Raw genomic sequence first — 21,984 nt, 5'->3', positions numbered from 1 at the left:
CCTGTCTCTACTAAAAATACAAAAATTAGCTGGGCATGGTGGTGCGTGCCTGTAGTCCCAGCTCCTCAGAAGGCTGAGGCAGGAGAATCGCTTGAACCCGAGAGGCGGAGATTGCAATGAGCCGAGATCATGCCACTGCACTCCAGCCTGGTGACAGAGTGAGACTGTCTCAAAAAACAAAAACAAACAAACAAAAAAACCCTAAAAACAAAAAACAAACACCATAGACAGACTCACTGCCTGTTATTTCTCTTTTAGGAGTCAGGGAGATTGTGACCTTGGTGGCTCAGTCACTTGCCTAGCCTCAGGGAATGAGGTGGAGGGCATTGAGGGAAACGGACTATACCTCTTTCATTCCCACCTCCCTCCCTTCATTGACCAAGTGGCAATGGGCACAAGTCCAGGAAGGGCAGGGGGCTGTTACAAGTCGGAGTGTCTATAAACTGCAGAAGATAAAATGACATTGGCTGCGTTCTCAAAGCCTATCCCCGAAGCATGCTGGAGGAGGGTCACGGGGGACGTGGAGGAGGAGGAGCTTTAGAGAAAGGATGCTTGTGCTCCCCTGGCTTTTCTTGATATTTCTGTTTGGGGGTTGAATTCTTGGGAGCTTCATCACATTTGGTTCTTGGCTGACTTCATATTCTAACCAATAACTCCCTTTCACCTGACCATGGAGAGGGACGGACGGCCAGGGGTGAGGGCGGCCTTGTTTTAGGCCACGTGGCAGATGAGGCAGGTGTGAGGCCAGCTTGAGCATCTGGACGCTTTTGTCTCGGGCTACTGGCTGCTTGCCATTTTCTCCTTTCCGCCCTTATTTGGAGGCCCTGACAGCTGAGCCACAGACAAGCCTGGGGGAGCTGGGCACCAGCCAAATGTCACCCTCTGTTTCCCTGCATGGGTGCCAGTGTCGAGGAGAAAGAATCCCGAGGCATGGCGGTGAGATAACCAAGGACTCTTTTTTGCTCTTCCCACACCTTTGAAGTGGGAGCCTCTTGAGTCAAATCAGCAAGAATTCGGCTCTTGCGGCCGAGGGTCTGGGGGGCTGTAGGGGCTGCCCAAAGCAGAGGGGCTGTGACAAGCCCTGTGGGATGATAACTTTAAAAGGGCATCTCCTGCTGGCTTCTCACTCGGCTGTTTTATCGCTGCAAGTGACAGAATGGGGAGGGTTCTGTCTCTCCTGCGTGCTTGAAGAGTTGGGAGGACTATAAAAAGAGGAGGCGCTGGGCAGTTCAGAGACAGGGACGGACGTAGGCCAAGAGAGGGGAACCAGAGAGGAACCAGAGGGGAGAGACAGAGCAGCAAGCAGTGGATCGCTCCTTGACTACACCGGCATGGGCTCCTTCTCCGCTGTTACCGTGAGCTTCCTCCTCCTTCTGGCATTCCAGCTTCCAGGTCAGACCAGAGCTAACCCCGTGTACAATGCCGTGTCCAACGCAGACCTGATGGATTTCAAGGTAGGGCCAGGAAAGTGGGTGCAGTCTGGGGCCAGGGGGCTTTTGATGCTGTTCTCATTCCTTTTGATTTTCTCCAAGTCAATGAGGCTTATCCCATTCCTTGTATTTTCCTTTTGTAAAGAATTTGCTGGACCATTTGGAAGAAAAGATGCCTTTAGAAGATGAGGTTGTGCCCCCACAAGTGCTCAGTGAGCAGAATGAAGAAGCAGGGGCTGCCCTCAGCCCCCTCCCGGAGGTGCCTCCCTGGACTGGGGATGTCAGCCCAGCCCAGAGAGATGGGGGTGCCCTTGGGCGGGGCCCCTGGGACTCCTCTGATCGATCTGCGCTCCTAAAAAGCAAGCTGAGGGCATTGCTCGCTGCCCCGCGGAGCCTGCGGAGATCCAGCTGCTTTGGGGGCAGGATGGACAGAATTGGAGCCCAGAGCGGACTGGGTTGTAACAGCTTCCGGGTAAGAGGAACTGGGGATGGAAATGGGATGGGATGAACACTATTGGGAGACACCTTTAGCAGGAATTATTCCCTCTGCAGTTTCTGCCCCAACACCGTGACTGCCCCATAGGTGTCAGGACACACCATCTATCATCCTCAGCTACAGTCTGCTGAGAAAATGCTAAAAAAAAAAAAGTGACTGCCACTAGCACTGGGAAATTAAAATATTCATAGATCCAAGTTATCTTTGCATGGCTGATTAGCAGTTCATGTTTCTCTCCAGAACTGCAAGATCCCGAAGGGCTTAAGTGACATTTAGCCTGCTGAGTAACTTGCTTATCAATTCATGAAGCTCAGAGAGTCATCAGGCTGGAATGGGGGCTGGTGGGAAGGTGGTCAGTAATCAAGCTCAGAGGATGGGCACACTCATACATGAAGCTGACTTTTCTAGTACAGCCAGGTCACCAGGCCAGATATGTCTGTGTTCTCTTTGTAGTACCGAAGATAACAGCCAGGGAGGACAAGGAGGGCTGGGCCCTGGGGCAGACGGCAAGAGACTCTTGTCCCCTGGGGTCTCTCCTGCAACTTCGTGTCATCTCATTGCCCTGGAGTTGTGATCATCCCATCCAAGCTGCAGCTTCCTGTCAACACTTCTCATATTTTATGCTAACTGTAGATGAAGTGTTTTGATTGTGGCTTCCTCATCTCTCCCACCCCATGCATTAAATTTTAAGGTAGAACCTCACCTGTTACTGCAAGTGGTTTGAAAGTGAATAAATTTCAGCACCATGGACAGAAGACAGATGCTTGCATTGGTGTGATTTCTTCCGTCTCCAGGAAGAGTTCAGCTTGATTTTCCCTGTCATTTTACTCTTTGTCAGAGAAAAACAAATGCTCAATTTTTCTTCTTCCTTTCATTTCTCCCTCCTTTTTTTGTGGGTCGCTGGGGAGGCCTCAAATTCCACCTCCAGTGGTTTTTGGTTACAGGGATTTTTGTTGTTTTTAGAGGGGGACATTCAGAAAATGAGAGTATTTAATTAGATTCTCTCTGATACATTACAAAAGACATGCTGCAGTGAAATTAATGGTACTTTTTAGTTTTGAAAAGAGTAGGCAGAGTGTTGAGTTTAAAAGCTGAGCCGGCCAGGCGTGGTGGCTCACTCCTGTAATCCCAGCATTTTGGGAGGCCAAGATGGGAAATCACTTGAGCCCAGGAGTTTAAGACCAGCCTGAGCAATAGAGTGAGACCCCACCTCTACAAAAAAAAAAAAAAAAAAAAAATTAAAAATTAGCCAGGGGTGGTGATGTGCACCTGTAGTTCCAGCTATTTGTGAAGCTGAGGTGGGAGGATGGCTTGAGCCTAGGAGGTGGAGGCTGCAGTGAGCTGGCATCATGCCACTGCACTCTAGTCTGGGTGACAGAATGAGACTTGTTTCAAAAATATAATAAAAACAGCACGGTGAAGACAGGTTTGCCATGCAGACGAACTCTGAGTTTATGTGCCTTTGGTGTACTAACAAGTATTTGGAAAATAGCCATAATCTTTGACTAATTCGGGTCCAGAGGGCCTGGGCTTGTATTTTACTAAGAGCCACTGGAGAATATGCAGGCTTTTTCTATCTGCTCCTGAAAAGGGTATTGTTCTGAGCACAAAAAACCAGGGTTGAAGTTCACCTTAAACAGAGTGACCTGTCTTCCCACCTGTTACCCCATGGACCCCACCCTCATCAGATTCTGCGGCACTCAAACACCCCACACCCTCACGTGCCCTTGTGCCCTTATTTCTCCTGTTCCTTTCACCTGGGTTTCCTTCCTCCCGTCCTCCCGAGGACATTGTACTCATTCCTTAAGGCTCATGTGAGCACCACTTCTTCCCTGATACCTCATGCCCAGTAACAATGAGTCTCTTCACAGGCAGCATTTCACATGTAATGGTAATAGCAGCACACAACATGAGCTTCCAGCGTGCAATCGCTTGTGTCTACGTCCCTAGACTGCAAGCTCTTTGAGGGCAAATGCTCCTTTGGCACTCTTTTGAGTTGATGCCCCCTAAATGTTGGTCAAATTGCCTTGGTCTTGTCCAGAAATTGGGAAAAGAGGAAACGAAGTGGCAACTTGCTCCTTGCAGAGGAAAGTGGGAGGGTCCCAGTGAACTGCTTGGGAGGGGGTGGAGGTGGGGGGAAAAGCTTCATCTAACCACTTCCAATCAAAATGTTCCCTATCTGGGCTTTACACACTGAAGGGCAGAAACCGGGGGGCAGACAGAGAATGACAAAGGATGAAGCTAAGAGCGACAGGAGACAGCACTGGCCCAAACCTGGCTCCAGAGGTCTGGCACGGTATTAGGCCGATATGAGTTGCCAGCAGGGGAAGTAGCAGCTGGGCCCATTCCTAAGGCGTCTCTGTCTCCGTAACACAGGGAGTTCTCATCGAATAGAAATGACAAATACACACCCCCCCGAGTTCCAGAACACCTGGGGCTAGGTACAGGGGCCTGAATTGACTGCAACTGTTTCTGTCCCTGATGGAATGATGACTTGAAGCAGATCAGAGACAGAGGCCATGCTTCTTGCAAAACAAAAGCAAGCAACCAAAATGCAATGGCAGATGGCAGCAACAGAAGCTGACCACGGGTCTTCAGCTCTCCAGACCCAGCGCCAGTTTCACTTCTTCTGGTTGGACATCAGGGCATCTGCTTGCAGGGAAAATTCCTAATAGAATGGATTCCCCATCTGCTGCTTCAGGATGCTGTTACTAGCAGGAGGAGATGGTTTCTAGATGACAGGATCGGGAAGAGTGCTCATCAGGGAGGAACAGATACTGCTGACTTCTACGAAGACCCACAGGATGAAATCCGTTCTTATTAAGGTCGCCGCTTGGTAGAGAAATGGACTCCTGTGGATGAAGAGCCCTGCTGGGCAGCCGCATAGGGAGAGCTCTGAGACAATAAAACCACATCCTAGTGTGATTTTCACACATCAGAAACAGGGGGAATAAAATAAAAACCAAGTATCCCTTGAAAGAAAGAGCAGCACGGAGACAAAAGGCTAAAGGAGACAGAAGACATTTTATTCTGACATGTTACGGTTACAGTGAGAACTCACAAGTTCCAAAGGTTCAAATAAAAATAGCATTTTACAAATTAAAAAAAATACAATTTATATACACAGTGGAATCAGCTCACATCATACAAACCAACAGTGCAAACAGAAAAAGGAAGCTGCGACGGTGGCGACCGCCAAGGTCCGCAGAGCTGTGGGGCAATACTGCACGTCAACACTGCGGGGCTGGAGAGGCCTTCCTGTCACCCAGGGTCCTGTCAGTGCATAATTCTGCATCACAAATGTCATACAGAGGGCTGGGTCCAGAAAGTGTCCCTTCCAGCTGGGAACTGTTAATCAGGGTCATGAGCAAATCATCCCGCGGCACAAGGTCCCACAGCCAGGGCCAGGGACCCCTCAGTCCCGCTCCCCAGTCATCTCGCCTAGGAGCCACGGGACGCCGAGCTGGAGACGAAACACAAACCACCACCTCTAGCCACCCGCAGTATCCCCATCCAAGGGTCTGTTTGACTGAGGTGCCTTATCACCTGGTGATGGGGCTGCTAATGGGTGAGATGCTGAAAGGCTGGTTTCTAATGGACAGAAATGGAAGGAGCAAGGCTTACAGTTTACTGTCACGAGTGGAGAAGTTGTTGTCTTTGGACTTATCTGGAAAGGGCAGATGCAGAGAGGAGAACAGGAAACCATGTGCCTTTGCATGGGGCCTGGGTTTGGGGCCTTCTTGGCGGCCATCCAGTCAGTTTAGGGGAGGGAGGCATCTGCATTCTACTGTCTATCTCTGGGCTAAACTCATGGGAACAAAATATCCGGTGACTTAAACACAACAGGATGGGCACGAGGGATGAATTCCAACAACATTCACCGGGTCAGCCTGGAGGCAAGCGGCTGCTGATCCGGCCCTCCAGAGGCCAGGGTCCCCCTGCAGGGCGTTAGCTCTGCCAACTCCGGGAAGGGGTGGGGAGAGGGCATGAAGTGTCTGTGACAGTTGATCACACCATTCTCCCGACTTGGACAATTGGCTTCCTTTTTAGTAAAATGAAGAAATAACGTGATCGAGCTCTGAACACTGCCATCAAACAGTGGCAGCTGGCTGAACACATTTAAATAAGAATTGCCTTTCTGGTCCTCGTGATCTCCTGTACTATTTCCTGGGAGTATCATCCCCCATTTCACATGTCCCATTCTGGAAGCAGAAACATTTAGAAGTCAAAGTAATTTTGGTCAAAGAGATAAGAAAATGGGGAAAATGGAAAGGGCCACAGTCAGTTGGAAAAGAACTCAAAGAATTCCTCTCTGGAGTGGAATTATTCCCCAGGGTGTGCTGAGTGCGAGACCTGGACTGGCAGAGCCAGGACTGATGCCCACTCCAGAGTGAAAGGTAGCCTTGGCCAAGGAGGTCGCCCAGGGCTGGGCCTGAGAGAGCTGTGCTGCCAGGGCCAGGCGCCAAGGCCTGCGGGCAACCTCAACATTAAAACAAACAAACAACAACAACAAAAAAACAACTAAACGTAAATGAAGGCCATCTTGAGCCAAAGCACGTCTGCCCCGGGGATGCCGGCTGGAACTGAGATGGCATGAAGAAGGTAGGAAGGTAAGCACAAATGCCCAATGCCCAGATGCTCACTTTGGGTGCCTAGTCAGAGGGGGCTGGCCAGCCTGGAGAAGAATGACGACACTGAACGACAGGGGTAGTTCCCATGCTTCATGCGAAACTCCCGGGCACGTGCTGGCGGGAAGAACCTCCCCACGCACCCTCTCTGTGGCGTGGGAGACTCTCCTGAAGGGCCTGTATATGTAAGCTTGGGATGGCTAGTGCAGGGAGGAGAGAGGGGTTTGTGAGGGGCAGACACCCTCTTCCTCGAATAGGCCATCCGCTTTATCATAGCATGTACCTTTCAGTGGTCACTGGCTCAGAAGTGCTTCCTTTCTATCAATGGTACCATTCCCCAGAGTTCAGTAAAGCTGTTTCATCTAGGAGTGCCCTGCTTTTAGCTAACTTTGGTGGGTGATGCCAAGATCCTCTGGGCTCTGGCTGCTCCATCATGAAGACGGAGATGGAAACTTAAGGAAATGAACAGGATCAAGATAGAAACATGTTACTCGGAGACTAGGAAAAATCTGCAAATGGAGATAAAGGGAATGTTAAGAACGAGGGTAGATGTAAATCTGATCGTAACATCAGATGTATCACCCAAGGGTTATTAGTGTGATTTCAGTGCTTTGTGTTTCTGGTGGGTGGTGGTTCTAAGGAGAGTCAAACCACAGGGGCAAAACAGGAGCCTCTGCTCACACCCAGGAAGCAGAACCTTTCCCTTCAAACAAACCAGCAAAGATATGGTGTTAGGAGTCCCGAATAAGGGAAGGCCTCTCTGAAATATGGAGAATTTTCTCAGCGCCCAATTCCTAAATCGGGTCATTAACTGAATGTTGTAACTGGTGTCTCCCCAGCTTTTGCCTTGGCCAAGTCCCTCTCACACATTTAAGGCAACAGCTGGGATCTCGAGGAAGGTAGCAAAGACGGCCAGGAATACCGCTCAGAGTGCAGCCCGGGTCCTCCTGATTCCACCTCTGGTTCTAGCTTGGTGGGGCCAGGGGTGGGTCTGTGCCAACCCTGGAGGGTGGGAACACAGGGAGCAGGAAGCAGGAAGATCCTTGCTGGGGAAGTCAGAAAAGTCCAAGCTCTGATGGTTCAAAACCACCCCCAGGACCTCTGAACAGCAAGGTGTCCGATGACTCCGGGCTTTCTGAGAGAGTGGGTGACTGGGAATCTTCCATGCCCTGAACAGCCCCAGCCAGCTGTGCCAGCCGGAGCGAGCATGAGCTGCCTCCCCAGGCAGCCCCAGGAGAGGGCGGGCTGGCCCATCAGATGGTCTGGTAGTGCTGCCTCAGCCTGGCCTGCAGAAATTCATAGGTCAGGTTGTGCCGTGTGATGATCCCCACGATCTAGGGCAAGGAGAAGAATGCCCAAGTCACCTGTAGGGTCAAACCCACTGCGAGAAAAGGAGTGACAGGAGCCACCCTGTGGAGGGACAGAGGACCAGGCCTGGACAGTGCAGGGCCAGACACTGCTTGACTAGGATAAACAGATAATGAGGGCTCACACACTGGAGGCCAAGGGGACAAGGTTAGCTCCAAACAGGGCCTGGGCCAGCTAGCATCTCAACTAAAATGTCCTTCCACAGGGCACGTGCTCAGCGCTCAGCTCCCACCATGACCAGCCTGCTGCAGACAGGCAATGGAAAGGGCCTTTGAAGTCTCCTGAGATGATGACCCCTGCCACGCCTCATACTCACCACCTTGTAAAGTGACCCATGAAAGTCACTGTTACAGTCATTTGGTCGTTAAGTGCTTCCCACGTGTCACTGTTGTTGGGAACCCCAAAGCCACATCATAAACGATGCTAGGACTCTGTCAGTGTGGTTGGCAATTACATTTCAAAGGACACGATTTAACCTGCTGTAATTAAAACCTGTGTAAGAGCACATTACGGATGCCAGGGTCAGGCTGCATAGAAAAAAGACTGAGACAGGGCGTGGTGCCTCATGCTGTAATCCCAGCACTTCGGAAGGCCGAGGCAGGTGAATCACTTGAGCTCAGGAGTTCAAGACCAGCCTGGGCAACATGGTGAAACACCATCTCTACCATAAATACAAAAATTAGCTGGGCATAGTGGCGCACGCCTGTGGTCCCAGCTACGCAGGAGGCTGAGGTGGGAGGACTGCTTGAATCTGGGAGGTCAAGGCTGCAGTGAGCTGAGATCGTGCCACTGCACTCCAGCCTGGGTGACAGAGCGAGACTCTGTCTCAAAACAACAACAGCCACAACAACAAAAGACTGAAAGGGTAGCTTTGAAAAGTTACCATGGCTACCCATAAGGTAGGGACGACGGTTTGGTTTTCGCTTGTTTTTTTGCTCCTAAGTGTTTTTGTATTTTCCTACAGTGAAATAATATTTGTGTAATAAGAAAACAAATTTCTAAAAAAAAAAAGAAGAGTTTGCAGCAATAATTACTAAGTGTTTGATCTTTGTAAAGCTCAAAGTACTTTGCTTGAAATACTCTCATCTAATGCGCGAATCCCCACACAGGTGGAGAACCAAGGAACATGTGGTCTGGAGTGAAGAACACTTCAGGAGGAAGACACAGCCCAGGGTAGGTGGGGCTCTGGCTGGAAAGGACAGCCAGGAGGATGCTGGTGCCATCTGCTGGCAGGCAGGAGAAAGGGTCCCAAGCGCACAGAAGCCAAGAGGCGTTCACAGTGCTCGGCCATCCTCTCCCCTCCTGATGGGATGCCTTCGCTTCTGGTGAGAAGCCTGGATGCACAAACAGCGTCTGGCTGGGGGCTCCTTTCTCAAAGGTGGGGGCAGGGCCAGGGCCACTCACCTCTCCCACAGCGTTCACCACGGGCAGGTGGCGCAGGCCCATGGTTCTGAACAGGTTGAAGACTTGGGAGACGTGGGTGTTGGGTGAGATGGTGAAAGGCGAAGGGTTCATGTATGGGGTGACATCCTGCAAAGAGACCACACGCGTGTCACCGGCTGCCTGAGACACCAACAGCACGAAGGGGCAGCTCCGCGTGGGACAGGCCCAGGGGGCCCTTCTCACCACGATCATGCGGGGGTTGAGCAGCGTGAGGTCCAGGTCGTGGATGTCAGGGTACCGCGGGTAGTCCTCAGCCATCTCGGCGTAGGAGAGGCGCGGCTGGCTGGCACTCTGCAATTCCAACCAAGACACTGTCATGCTTGGGCAGCAACGGCCAGCAGGGTCAGCCCGGAGCCCCTCCCTTGGTGCCCGCATCTGCCCAGCCCGGGCCCGAGGGAGGCAGGGCAGCAGCAGACACTCCAGTCTGAGAGCTCTCCAGTCACGCCCAGTCCGTGGCCAGCTCCTAGCTGGGGCACTGTGGGCAAGTCCCCTATCTCTCTGTACTCCCTTCCTTCCTTCGTGAGATGCAAATTGGTTACCTGGAAGTTTAAGTAAGAAAAGTGCTGGGTGGCTGGGGCGGGGTGGTGAATGTATCCCCCCTCAAAAGGTAATGGCCAAGTCCTAAGCCCTAGTACCTATGAATGCGACCTTTCCAGAAACAGGGCATCTGGAGATGTGATGGAGCTCAGATGAGCCCATGCTGGATTAGGGCGGGCCCCAAATCCAGTGATTTGGGGAAAGGAGAGAAGATTCGTGTGACAACAGAGGTGAGGATGGGGGCTGCTTTCAGTCAGGAGCACCAAGGACTGCAGGCAACTCCTGTGAATCAGGAAGGAGCGAGGACAGCTCCTCTCCCAGAGCCCAGAGAGCGCCGCCCTGGTGACACCTAAACTGTGTACTTCTGGTCTTGCACTATGAAAGAACAGACTGCGCTGTTTCTTGCCACCTGGCTGTGGTGGCTTCTCCCCTAACTCCACTCTGCTCCGCCTGCCTAACATTCAGCTTTCCCCATGGCACTGTCCACGGCCCGCCGGGCAGCGCCCAACCTCGCGAGCTTCATCAGGCCTGGCCTGGCTGGTTTCTGCATCAGAGAGACTTACCGACTGGCTTTCAGAGTAACAAACTCCTCGGACAAGCAGGGTGACAAGCTGTGACCGAAGGATCAGGCCGTGGAAGGTCAGAGGGCGGAAGCGCTCCTCCATGGTCCAGTCTTCACTCGGGGACTGGTCAGGGTATAGGTTGGGGTAGGGGGTGTATCTGTTACACAAAAACCAGATGCTGCCTGGGATACCCTCAGCAGGAGCGCTTCTCATCCATGTTCCCAGCCTGCTCCCTATCCAACGTTCCCAGGACACTCAGGAGCCACCTCACAACATCTGAGCCAAGGGCTGACTCCACCATGCGCAGCCCTGCAGGCAGCTGGGGCCCCCACTCTCACCTCCTCTCCAGCATCTGCTGCAGGAGGTCCTCCTTCTCGGCTGGCTCCTCGGAGGTGATGTGCTCATCGCACATGTTCCGTAGCTCGCTGGACGGGTACGACTTCATGGACTGGCTCCGTTTGCGCTGCTCGCCAGCCCGGGTGAGGATGCTGGATTTCTGTGGGTGGGGAGGCCACAGGCTACTGCGCGTGAGCAAACGAACAGAGCAGCATGGACAGCGCTTAAGGATTTGGGTGACAGGGATGGTCAGAGGCAGATCCAGATGCAGAAACTTAAAGGGGCTGAGGTTCAAAGGAGCGGCTCAGGGGCTGGGGGTTCAAAGGTGTCTGAATCCTAGGACTTGGCTACAGTCTCCGTGGCTTCCTTTGATCTGGGAAGAGCAGCTTGATTCTCCAGAGGGGAACAACCCGTCTCCTATAGCCTGTCTTGGAAGAACTGTCAATCAACGTGCCTGCCCCCAAAGCCAAGGAGTGGCATCCAACCCAAGTGAGACAACGGGATGCTCCCTCTCCCTGGATTCTGAATCTGAATCAGGAGGAACGCAAGGCCAGTGTTCCTTCCTCCTGGTACCCGAGGGGTGTCTGCTAGACCCTGCACCTTGTCCCCACAGCACACAGATTCTGGCCCTTCAGCTTTCCTGACCTGACAGTCCTGAGATTTCCTATAGATTTCTTTCTCTTTCTTTTCTTTTCCTTTTTTTTTTTTTTTTTGAGACGGAGTTTCGCTCTTGTTACCCAGGCTGGAGTGCAATGGCACGATCTCAGCTCACCGCAACCTCCGCCTCCTGGGTTCAGGCAATTCTCCTGCCTTAGCCTCCTGAGTAGCTGGGATTACAGGCACGTGCCACCATGCCCAGCTAATTTTTTTTTTTTTGTATTTTCAGTAGAGATGGGGTTTCACCATATTGACCAGGATGGTCTCGATCTCTTGAGCTCGTGATCCACCCGCCTTGGTCTCCCAAAGTGCTGGGATTACAGGCTTGAGCCACTGCGCCCGGCCGATTTCTTTCTCTTTCTTAAGTAGGTCCAAGTCCATTTCTGTTGCTGGCATCTCTAGAACTCTCCCTGATACTCTTAACACAGTAAATAAACCATGAAAGCTGCGGACTTGAAAAATAGATCTGGCCATATGCTTACTGCGGCAAGAACGAACACAAGTCTTGATGGCCTGATAAAGCCGCCCCTCCTGTCAAATCTGCCCTCCCTGTCGCGTTTGATGAGAATAGTGCTGACCTCCCCTGAGAGCCAGTAACTCCACCCCAGCCAGGGGTGGGCAAAGCACTAAGCCACATGAAATGGGGGACCGCTGGACTCTCACCCACCTTTCCTCTCATGCCATTTTCTTTACCTTGAACTTGATGTTGTTACTGATGAGCTGGTTGCCCTTCATGAACTCCTTCTCATTGCCACGGTTCTCTGTGACCACCGGGAAGGCGTGGTGGACTGTGGTGCGCAGGATGCTCACCAGAGACTGGATGCGGGTGTGCGGGTAGACGTAGGTCAGGTTGGGCTCCATGATGTCGCTGGCTCTCAGCCTGGGGGAGGAGGGGAAGCCATCCAGTCTTGTGACAGTGCCTGCAAGCCCGTGGGAGCAAGCTATGCTGGCTCTCCATCCCTGCTCAGACCACACTAAGGGTTCTTCTGAACTGCCCCAGCTCTTCCTCAAACCCAACGCATTCCTTCGTACTTCCATCCCCTCACATATGCTGTTCCCTGCGCCTGGAACGCCCTGTCCTGCTGTGTCATGCTAGTGGGCCCTGGCTTATCCCTTAGCTCAACAGCAACATCCCCTTCCCAAGAAGCCCCTCTGCTGGCCCAGGGGCTGGCCAAGCCCTCGCCAGTGCCCGGCAGCACACTGCGCATACTGCCCCTGAACTGCTCATTGTACTGCAGCATTTACAAACAGCATCTGGGCTGGGCGCGGTGGCTCATGCCTGAAATCCCAGCACTTTGGAAGGCTAAGGCTGGTGGAGTGCTTGAGCCCAGGAGTTCGAGGCCAGTGGGTAACAAAGCAAAACCCCATTTCTATAAAAAATGTTAAAAATTAGCCAGGCGTGGTGACACGCGTCTGTGATCCCAGCTACTCAGGAGGCTGAGGTGGAAGGATCACTTGAGCCTGGGAGGCGTAGGTTGCAGTAAGCTATAATCATGCCACCGTACTCCAGCCTAGGCAACAGAGTGAGATCCTGTCTCAAATAATAATAATAATAATAACAACAACAACAACAGCAGCAGCAGCATTTGGGTCCCCATTTAGATCAGGGCATGGCCCACAGATCAAGTCCATCGTGCTCACTGCTTTCCTGCTGCAATGGCGGAGTCCAGTAGTCGTGACAGAGGCCATACAGCCTGGAAAGCTGAAAACAGCCTCCTGTCTGGCCTTCCACAGAAATGGCTTACTGGCCCCTGCGTTAGCCATAAGGTCCTTGCCTGCTATCCAGACACAGAAAGCCCGGGGTGCCTGTGGATTAGTAGGCGGGTGATGAGGTGATTATGCCCAGAATAATCACGGCTGGCAGTAGGGCATTCTGGTGGACACATGTGAAACAGGCTATTCTCACTTCTGGGGCTTGGCATACCCTTAGTTGAAACATTCAATCACATCACAAACTTGATTCAGAGACCTCACCTCATAGCTAACTGGAATGCCATGGGAGCCAAAACACCATGAAGTGGCCCTGCCCACTGCAGTCCCCACAGTGCCCATGTCCCCTTCCCTGTTCCCCAGCCCCCAGCCCACGGGCTGCTCCACGTCCTCACACAGGCTCAGGAATGCGTGTGCTGCTTCGTTCAGCCCAAGAAATGTGAGCTACTGTTTCCTACCCTAATACTAACATTCCTTATGCCTTAGAGCTTGCACATTCTGAAACTGGGACATGAGCAAGATCACGGCCTTACTTGTCCATTTCCACCTCTGTCTCCCATTCCAGAAGTGGCACGCCTCGCAGGCCCACATGGATATCATAAATGCCCTTATTGAAAAAGTCCCCTGTCCATTTGGCCACCTGAAACACAAAAGGAAGATCTAAAAATAGGTCCTGTGGGGTGAACTTGGCTCTGAGCCTGACAGAGGCCTGGAGGGAGTGTACTCACCATCAGCGTGACCATGATGGGGAGCCCGTAGGTGATCTCATTGGTGGACTCGATCAGGATGACCGTAAGGCTGATGGTCATGCGGACCACCCCACCCAAGAAAGCTGCTGCACCAATCAGGGCAAAGGTCCCCGAATAGATGTGGCCCAATCCAATGTAGCTAGTGAAGGAAAACACCCAGAACATGGCTTTTGAGTCACTGACAGGATGTAGGGGGGACCTAGAGCTCACACTCTTGTGCCTAGGCACATTCATGCATGCACAGGCACAGATGCATGAACACACGCACGCAGGCACACACACGTACACACAGAATACCTTTTTAGGACATTGGCAACTAAACGTCCAAAAGCAGCTCCACACAGCAGAGAAGGCACAAAAAGGCCACTTGGAACAGAAATGCCGTAAGTCCAACATGCAAGCAAGAAATAGAGAATGAAGAACAAGGCCAGAGTGACCGGGCTGAAAGTACCTGCAAGGGAAGAACCGACCTGAGTCCCTCTACCAGATGCCTGCCAAGGCCCACCAGACCCACTGGGTCCGCCCATACCCGTCGCTGGCTCCCCTTCCAACACTGGAGGCAGAAACTGATCTTTTGTCTGGATGGGCACTACAAAGAAGTCCTGGTCTTGCTCAGAATGAAGGGCAAGCCTGGCTGTGTCTGAGATGATAGCAATTACCCAGGGATGGGCTGTATTGCAGATACCCACCATCCTGGTGGAAGAGCTGGAGGATGGCAGACTCCTGGGGGTTGAAGAAGAGTGTGGCCATGTCATTGTAGGTGTCATTGGGACAAAAAAACGTCTTGATACTTGAATTCACATCTTCTGATGTGACCTAAAAAGAAGGAATCAGAAAGTCAGCACAAGGACATCTGACTGAGTCTTTGGGATGTCTCCAGCTGGGTCCGAAACAGGTGGCTGAACAGCTTTCCCTATCAATCAAACAGGGCAAAAACACATCTCTACCAATGACAGCCATGCACGCAAGTGTGTTCTTTACATTCGAATGCACAGATGAAAGAATTGGGATGACAGTCTTTGTTCATCCACACTCATGATGAAAACGTCACTATGACCGATTCACCATGAGTTTGGCTCTGCTTCCTCTCCTGGCGCTAACTTTGTAAGTGATGCTGCTGGAAGCCTGTCCAGAGGGCCTTAGGACTGGAAGGAAGACGAGGCAGGTGAGAGCGAGTGACTGGGAGTTGACAGGGATCTGAGGAGGAAAATCCGGGGCACCCCTTGACCGAAAGCCCCAACTCTGCTTCCAAACGATAAAAGCCTTTGATTTTGCTATTTAAAAAAAAAAAAAAAAAAGCACCCAAATTTGCAGAAAAAGAAAACCCACCAATGCCTGGAGAGCAGACTCAGTCCTCCAGTCTGCCTCTCCCCCTAAGCCCCACCTGGGGAACAACCCAAACAGAAAAACAGACTATTTCTACTTCTACATATTTTAGATCTCATTTTCTTGCCATCATTCCATCATTCTGTGTGGGAAGATGGGATCCTGGTTCTACCTGACTTGCTAGAGGGCAAGGGTGTTTCAAGTGTGCTGTTTTATTTTCTAGTTGACAGTGTACAACGGTACAAAGCTGTACTTCACACCTATCGCTGTGCCTCCAAATAGGGCATGTTATTACAAAGGTTAATCAAGACTATCAGTTTTTCCTGGATGACATTCTATTGAGGACGCTATGGAGATACTCTTATATATGGACATGCTGACAATACCAGTGGGTGGTTTGTATGGCCCCGCCAGGTGAAGTGGGCTGGGCAATAAGGGATGCAGGTTGCTGCGGAAACAGCATGGCACCACTGACTGGCAGCACCTGGCACAGGTGAGCCGTGTGCAGAGTCCAGCGTTGTGGAGTGCACAGAGGATAAGCTGAGCTGATGGCTTCATCGCATGCAGTGCCTCCCAAACTGTCTGGAGGAAGTTCAGTCCCGGAGGCTTTCTGGAAAGAGTCCTGTGGTCAACTGCATTGAGAAACATCCTAGCAATTCTTGGAAATCAGTGTGTCTGCTAAAAGCTGAGCACAGGCTCCAAACTCAGATGGCTTTGTCTCCGACTCTGCCACTCTCTAGTGACTTGGAGAAGTCTTTCTTTTCTTTCTTTTCTTTTTTTTTTTTTTAAAGACAGGGTTTCACCATGTTGGTCAGGCTGGTCTTGAACTCCCGACCTCAGGTGATCTGCCCGCCTTAGCCTCCAAAGTGCTTGGATTACAGGCGTGAGCCACTGCGCCCGGCCCGAGAAGTATTTCATGTTGTGACAGTTTCCTGATCTATAAAATGGCAACAATACCTACCTTCTCACTATATATGACTGCTGAAGGTTGTTGGTTAAGACCACACTGTGCCTCAGTCTCCTCATCTATAAAATGGGGGTAACAGCTACTGGCCACCACAGTGCTGGCAAGGATTAAATGAAATCATGTAAAGTACTCAGTGGAATATCTGGTACACAATAAAGACATCAAACACTTATAACACTTATTGGAATAAGGCCTTAGAAGTTCTGTACTAAAGGAATGTATTTAGGTTGGGTGCTGTAGCTTTCGCCTGTAATCCCAGCACTATGGGAGGCCAAAGCAGGAGATCACTTTAGGCCAGAAGTTCGAGGCCAGCCCAGGAAACATAGCGAGATTCTGTCTCTATAAAATCAGCTGGATGTGGTGGCATGTACCTGTAGTCCCAGCTACTTGGGAGGCTGAGATGGGAAGATAGCTTGAGCCCAGAAATTAGAGGTCATAGAAAGCTATGATCATACCACTGTACTCTAGTCTGGGTGACAGAGTAAGATCCTGCCTCTAAAAAGATAAAGAAGCAAATTTAATTTTTAGCTCATCTGAGCACAGAATCATTTTTTGTATGTTTTCAATCACATGCATCAGGTATCTGTCTGGTAACAAGCTGGGCTTGGGAATAACGAGTAATAGGGGTCGGCAAACTTTGTCATAATGAGCCAGACAGTAAATATTTTAGAGTTTGTCAGTGACATACAGTCTCTGTGGCATATTCTTTTTTTTTCCCTCAACCCTTTCAAAATATATAAACCAGGATGGGGGCAGTGACTCACACTTGTAATCCCAGCACTTTGGGAGGCCAAGGCAGGTGGATCACTTGAGGTCAGGCGTTCAAGACCAGCCTGGCCAACTTGGTAAAACCCTGTTTCTACTAAAAATACAAAATTAGCTGGGTGTGGCGGGTGCCTGTAATCCCAACTACTCAGGAGGCTGAGGCAGAAGAACTGCTTGAACCTGGGAAGTGGAGGTTGCAGTGAGCCAAGATTGTGTCATTGCACTCTAGCCCGGGTGACAAAGTAAGACTCCCTCCCAAAAATAAACCAAAAAAAACAAAACACCCACAAATAATTTACATATATATATATATATATATACTGTGTGTATATACAATGTGCGTGTGTGTGTGTGTGTGTGTGTGTGTGTGGTGTGTGTATATATATATGTGTATATATATATATATATATATATATATATACACATATATATATAAAAAACAGGGGCACTGAAGAGGCTGTCCTCCAAGTTAAGGGCCCTAGTGGGGATCTGAGAGATTCAAGTGGTTACCCTCAGTATTCACCAGGGATAGGGTCCACGCTCCTGATGGATAACAAAATCCAGGATGCTCAAGTCCCAGATATAAAAACGGTATATATCTGCATATAACCTACTTAGGTCCTCCTATACACTTTAAAATCATCTCTAGATTATTTATAATACCCTAGGACAATGTAAATGCTGTCTAAATAACTTATACTGTACTGTTTCTTATTTGCATTGTTCTTTACTGTTGTCTTGTTATTTTTTATTTTTTGCATCCTGAATAGATGTGATCCACAGTTGGCTGACCCCAGGTAATTCCATAGATGCGGGACCCACGGATGTGGAAGGCCGACGGCACTTGTGAACATTCACTTGTCTGCATCCAAGGGCTGGAATCACACATCTAGCTGACTCACTGAGCCACAGGTATAACTCTCAGAGCTGCTGGCTTGGACCAAAAAACACAGGGTAGATTAAGCTCCCTGGACTACCTTATGGGACCTGCTCCTCAGGGAAAGCCTTTGGAAAATACCGCACCCCCCGAAGGAGAAAAAGAAGTGCAGAAGAGCTTCTTCTGCACTTTTTCTCTCAATAGGTGCGCCTATTCTCGCAATAGCATTGAGAGAAAAAGGACCCAACGCCGGGAAGAGGCAGAGGATGCTGGGAAGAGAGGAGCATCCTTGCCCTAATGCAGACATTTCTTCCTCTCATCTCAAGAGTGATTGGCATAGCCACAGAGGCAATGAGGTGAGTGCTAAGCCTTTGGGCCACGGCCCCCCCAGGCGAGGGGAGGTAGAAGAGTAACTAGGGCTCGAAAAGCACCTTGCTGTCAGCTTCCCGAGTGGCTGTTTCCCATGAATTCTGCTCAACAGAGAAGAGTTCCCCTCTGTGATGCCAGAGCTGTTAACAGAAGTGGCAAAGACAGAGGGCATTTGGGGTGCACCATCTCTTGAGTAAAAAGATGACGACAAATTCCTGTATCTCTTAGCATTCAGGTATGGGTATGGAAGGAGGAACCCAATACATCTATTAGTTCTCAACAGAGGAAAGTCATGCATTTCAGGATTCTTCCTCATGGTATGGGATAAAGGTAGCAGGTGCACTGGGGTTACCTGGAGCTGGAATGAGTCATTACCGATTTGACTCGAAGAGGATATCTGTCGGCATTCTCCTAACACCATCGAGGCCACAAACACGACCACAGTGGTTACCAGAGACACCAGGAGGCTCTCTAAGACTCTAGAAGGCAAAGCACAGCTATTACAATGCCACAGAAAGAAGCTCTGATCTCAGGAATTCAGAACATAACCCTGCCTACCCCCAACCCCAATTTCCCCAAAGAGCATTCACAGCAGCTCCGGTCAGTCCACACATGTGCAGAATTTATCAGTGATTTGCTGTATTCCAGCAATTTGTTCGTAAAAAGTGGGCAGTTAAAGTGGGCTGCTACGTCCACATCATCTCTCTCCAAGGAATGAAATGGCTTTCCATTATAAGTCCTGGGGTGAGAAGTCTCCTGAGAACATGCCACTTGGCAGGACCACGGTGACCCTTATCACCTTGTCATGTGTCTGAGTGGCAAGTCAGGACAGGCTGGGAGTCAACCAGCAACTCTGACATAAATTAAACTGGGTCAGCCCTTTGGCCTGTCAAGTAGAACAAACACATGGCTATGTTTAGATTCTCGATCTTAGATGAGAAATCAAAGCCATGGAGGCAGAGTCTGCTCCTCGGGAGAGATGGCTCAGCCCACACCAAGCTCAGGGAGCCACCGCAGGCTTGGGGGAGGCGACTGCACAGATACCTGACGAGCTTAGGTTTCGGGTGCACGTTGCGCATACGGTACTTTGCAAGCCTCTTGTTCAGACAGTTGAATGTGGCTCCCAGGAGGCCCCCAATGACCCCCATCACGACGAAGAAACCCAAATCCATAGCTGTCCAGAGATGGCATTTTTTATCAGAGTCAGAGCACTGAGAGAAGGGGAAACGGAGAGGGAGAGAAAAACCATAGCAGCCATGAGAACCGGAAGAGACAGAAGAGAAGAAGACAGAAGCAAGAGTGGGGCTGCCTTCCCGCACGCAGAGGCTAAAGGGTGAGATGCACCCTGGAAGCTGTACCTAGCCCTCTGCTCACTTCTCTCTGGTCCTTCACTTAAGAGGAGATTTTCATGGGTCAAACTAGAAATCCGGGGGGAAAGGACAAAACATACCTTAAACTCGCCAAAGTTCAGCAATCCAGGGAGCTGGAAGGAACCCCAGCTTCCAAACTGAATCCCAGAACGGAAGAAGTTGAGAGTGAAGGTGGCAGACATGGAACAAAAGAGCTAGGGGAGAGGTGACAAAAGACAAGAAGGTTCAGGAGTGGCATGCCATACTCTCCCGACCCTTCCTCTTGGTACCCACTGCTCTATGGAGACACCTGCAGAATCCACATCAGGGTACAGGGATCTGGTAACCCCTGCATAACCCCTACAGTAGATACACCCCAAGTGTGACCAACTCTGGATTGGGCTTTACGAAGTTTCCATTTCAGCAGCCTACTCTACTATGAGAGCCTATTTAGAGCCTTAATAGACCAGACCTTGCACCAAAAGGAAGGAGCAACACACAGGGAAGGGCGCCCTGCTCCAAGGGAGGAGACGGGCTCCAGTCCAGGCCCCGTCACTTCCTGCTTTAGGACAACAGCCAGTTTCACATTTGCGTATCAGGTGGCTCATCAAGACAGAGTAACAAGGCCGGGCACGGTGGCTCACGCCTGTAATCCCAGCACTTTGGGAGGCTGAGGCGGGCAGATCACCTGATGTCAGGAGTTTAAGACTGGCTTGGCCAACATGGTGAAACTCTGTCTCGACTACAAATAAGAAAATTAGCTGGGCACGGTAGCACATGCCTATAATTCCAGCTACTTGGGAGGCTGAGGCAGGAGAATCGCTTGATCCCGGGAGACAGAGGCTGCAGTGAGCTGAGATTGTGTCACTGCCCTCCAGCTTCTTGGGTAATAGAGTGAGACTCCATCTCAAAAAAAGAAAAAAAGAAAAAAAGAAAAAAGGGATAACAGCAGTTTGATTTGGGGTTTATTGTTTGGGGATGGAGAGGGTACTGAAATGAGAAGTATAGAAAGCAGAGGTCATGCACACAAGAGCAAAGCTGTTTCTGATCCAGTTGACCCCCCCAGTCTCATCAAAACTACCAATCCATGTACCAAATAAGGGACACCCAGTGTAATTTGGGGGCTGTGTAGTTAAGTCTGGGAGGTGGCTTTCACTGAAGGTCCTCCTCACCACTTTCCACGTGAGCCCCTGGTTCCAGAAGGACGAACCCTCCTCCAGACTGAACAAGGTACCCCCGATTGGGGCCCCAAAAGCTGCAGCGACTCCAGCAGCTGCTCCTGCTGATACAAAGTCTCTCTTGTCTCTAGGGGAGGAGAGAAAGAGAAGGGTTATCCACTAAAGAGCCCTCAGCCCACAGAAGGCGGTTTCTGACTTCCTTATCATGAACATTTTCTTTCAAGCCTATGAATGAATGGGCAGGGATCCTGGAAGGGCAGGACCCTGGCAAGGCAGCCTCCGCCGCAAGTGTGCTCACCTGAGAGCCACACATCTCAGCACCAGAGTCCCCTCCAGCACGGCAGCTACTCTGCCTGGGAACAGGAGCCCCTGACATCTGTGTTTTCTGTGATCACAGAACCTCAGCCCCAGCTCAGGGCACAGATCAAAGATCGGTGCCATCACTGCGGCACCATGTTCCCACCGGATCTTCTTTCTAGAAAATCCCGGCATCAGTAAAAACATCAAGGTGCCTGCTGGGTATGTGCAGAAGTTGGAGGACTACCACGAGGAGAAGGTGGTCCATGACTCTAAACCGGGTCTCTGATTCAAAGAGCTTTATTACAAGGTATGCATGTCAGTAACACACACATCTCATACACGGCTAAGAAGTCTAAGAGCACCTTCTGACCCAGGAAGGTCGCTGACCAGGTGAATCACAGGAGACTACAAAATGCTTTCCTGTGAATATGTCTGTCTGTGGCCTTTCTTGGTTGGGTTTTCAATCTGGGACCATCATCATTTGCCTGAGATGCTTGTAGGCCTTATGGCATGACAAAATAAAAGTCACAGTGCCAGCCTGATGCTTTGGCTTCTTATTTCCAGAAGAAAAGTTAAAATCCCACCACGTTCTCCCACAGAAGGGTTTTTCATGCAGCGTTCTGGCAGGGAGCTGTGCCAGGCTAAAACAAGATCGAGTCTGACCAGCAGTGCATGAACATGTTGCTTCCCAAAAAAACCCAATTTCTAACCTTTCCATACCTGTCGCTTCGGAAATAGGGGAAGTTAAACTGGATCTTCCGTAAGGAGATGCTCTGAAACTAAAGCAAAACAAAAAAGAACCACTAAGGAACCTACTCATTAACCAGATTCCACCTGTACCCCAGTAACTTATGGGAAGAAAAAAGAGGGAAAAGAGAGCCACTGAAGTGTCTACTCATTGAACCAGATACCACCTGTACCCCAGTAACTTATGGG

General features: G+C 50.5%; 2 protein-coding genes across 3 annotated transcripts in view; one reads left to right on the top strand and one right to left on the bottom strand.

Moving 5' to 3' along the window:
* The first annotated feature begins 1,213 nt into the window (after positions 1-1,213).
* Positions 1,214-2,685, top strand: NPPA (natriuretic peptide A). The gene is made up of 3 exons (XM_003936020.3): positions 1,214-1,454; positions 1,576-1,902; positions 2,380-2,685. Exons 1-3 carry the CDS (start codon positions 1,332-1,334, stop codon positions 2,389-2,391), a joined length of 462 nt encoding a protein of 153 aa, XP_003936069.1. The 5' UTR covers positions 1,214-1,331; the 3' UTR covers positions 2,392-2,685.
* Positions 2,686-4,931: 2,246 nt separating this feature from the next.
* Positions 4,932-21,984, bottom strand: part of CLCN6 (chloride voltage-gated channel 6) — a 40,138-nt gene continuing 23,085 nt past the window's right edge. The window contains exons 9-23 of one of the 2 annotated variants that reach the window (XM_039473766.2): positions 21,769-21,827; positions 20,743-20,875; positions 19,672-19,785; positions 19,266-19,432; positions 18,574-18,700; positions 14,607-14,733; positions 14,215-14,368; positions 13,897-14,056; positions 13,702-13,808; positions 12,152-12,338; positions 10,804-10,961; positions 10,466-10,622; positions 9,549-9,656; positions 9,327-9,452; positions 4,932-7,888 (exon numbers count right to left, since the gene is read on the bottom strand). In XM_039473766.2, the coding sequence (XP_039329700.1) occupies positions 7,808-7,888; positions 9,327-9,452; positions 9,549-9,656; positions 10,466-10,622; positions 10,804-10,961; positions 12,152-12,338; positions 13,702-13,808; positions 13,897-14,056; positions 14,215-14,368; positions 14,607-14,733; positions 18,574-18,700; positions 19,266-19,432; positions 19,672-19,785; positions 20,743-20,875; positions 21,769-21,827 (1,965 nt within the window). In that variant the 3' untranslated portion in view covers positions 4,932-7,807. Of the gene's footprint in view, positions 7,889-9,326; positions 9,453-9,548; positions 9,657-10,465; positions 10,623-10,803; positions 10,962-12,151; positions 12,339-13,701; positions 13,809-13,896; positions 14,057-14,214; positions 14,369-14,606; positions 14,734-18,573; positions 18,701-19,265; positions 19,433-19,671; positions 19,786-20,742; positions 20,876-21,768; positions 21,828-21,984 lie in introns of those variants that run through there. The other variant, XR_005580784.2, reaches the window with a different exon arrangement.

The sequence above is a fragment of the Saimiri boliviensis genome, chromosome 11, assembly GCF_048565385.1.
Source record: "Saimiri boliviensis isolate mSaiBol1 chromosome 11, mSaiBol1.pri, whole genome shotgun sequence".
Classification (NCBI taxonomy): Eukaryota; Metazoa; Chordata; class Mammalia; order Primates; family Cebidae; genus Saimiri; species Saimiri boliviensis.
This window is presented reverse-complemented; position numbering and strand designations above follow the sequence as displayed.

Coding starts and splice junctions, on each gene's coding strand:
- NPPA (XM_003936020.3), top strand. CDS start 1,332: ATGGGCTCCTTCTCCGCTGTTACCGTGAGCTTCCTCCTCCTTCTGGCA. Junction 1,455..1,575: donor CAGACCTGATGGATTTCAAG/GTAGGGCCAGGA, acceptor CCTTTTGTAAAG/AATTTGCTGGACCATTTGGA.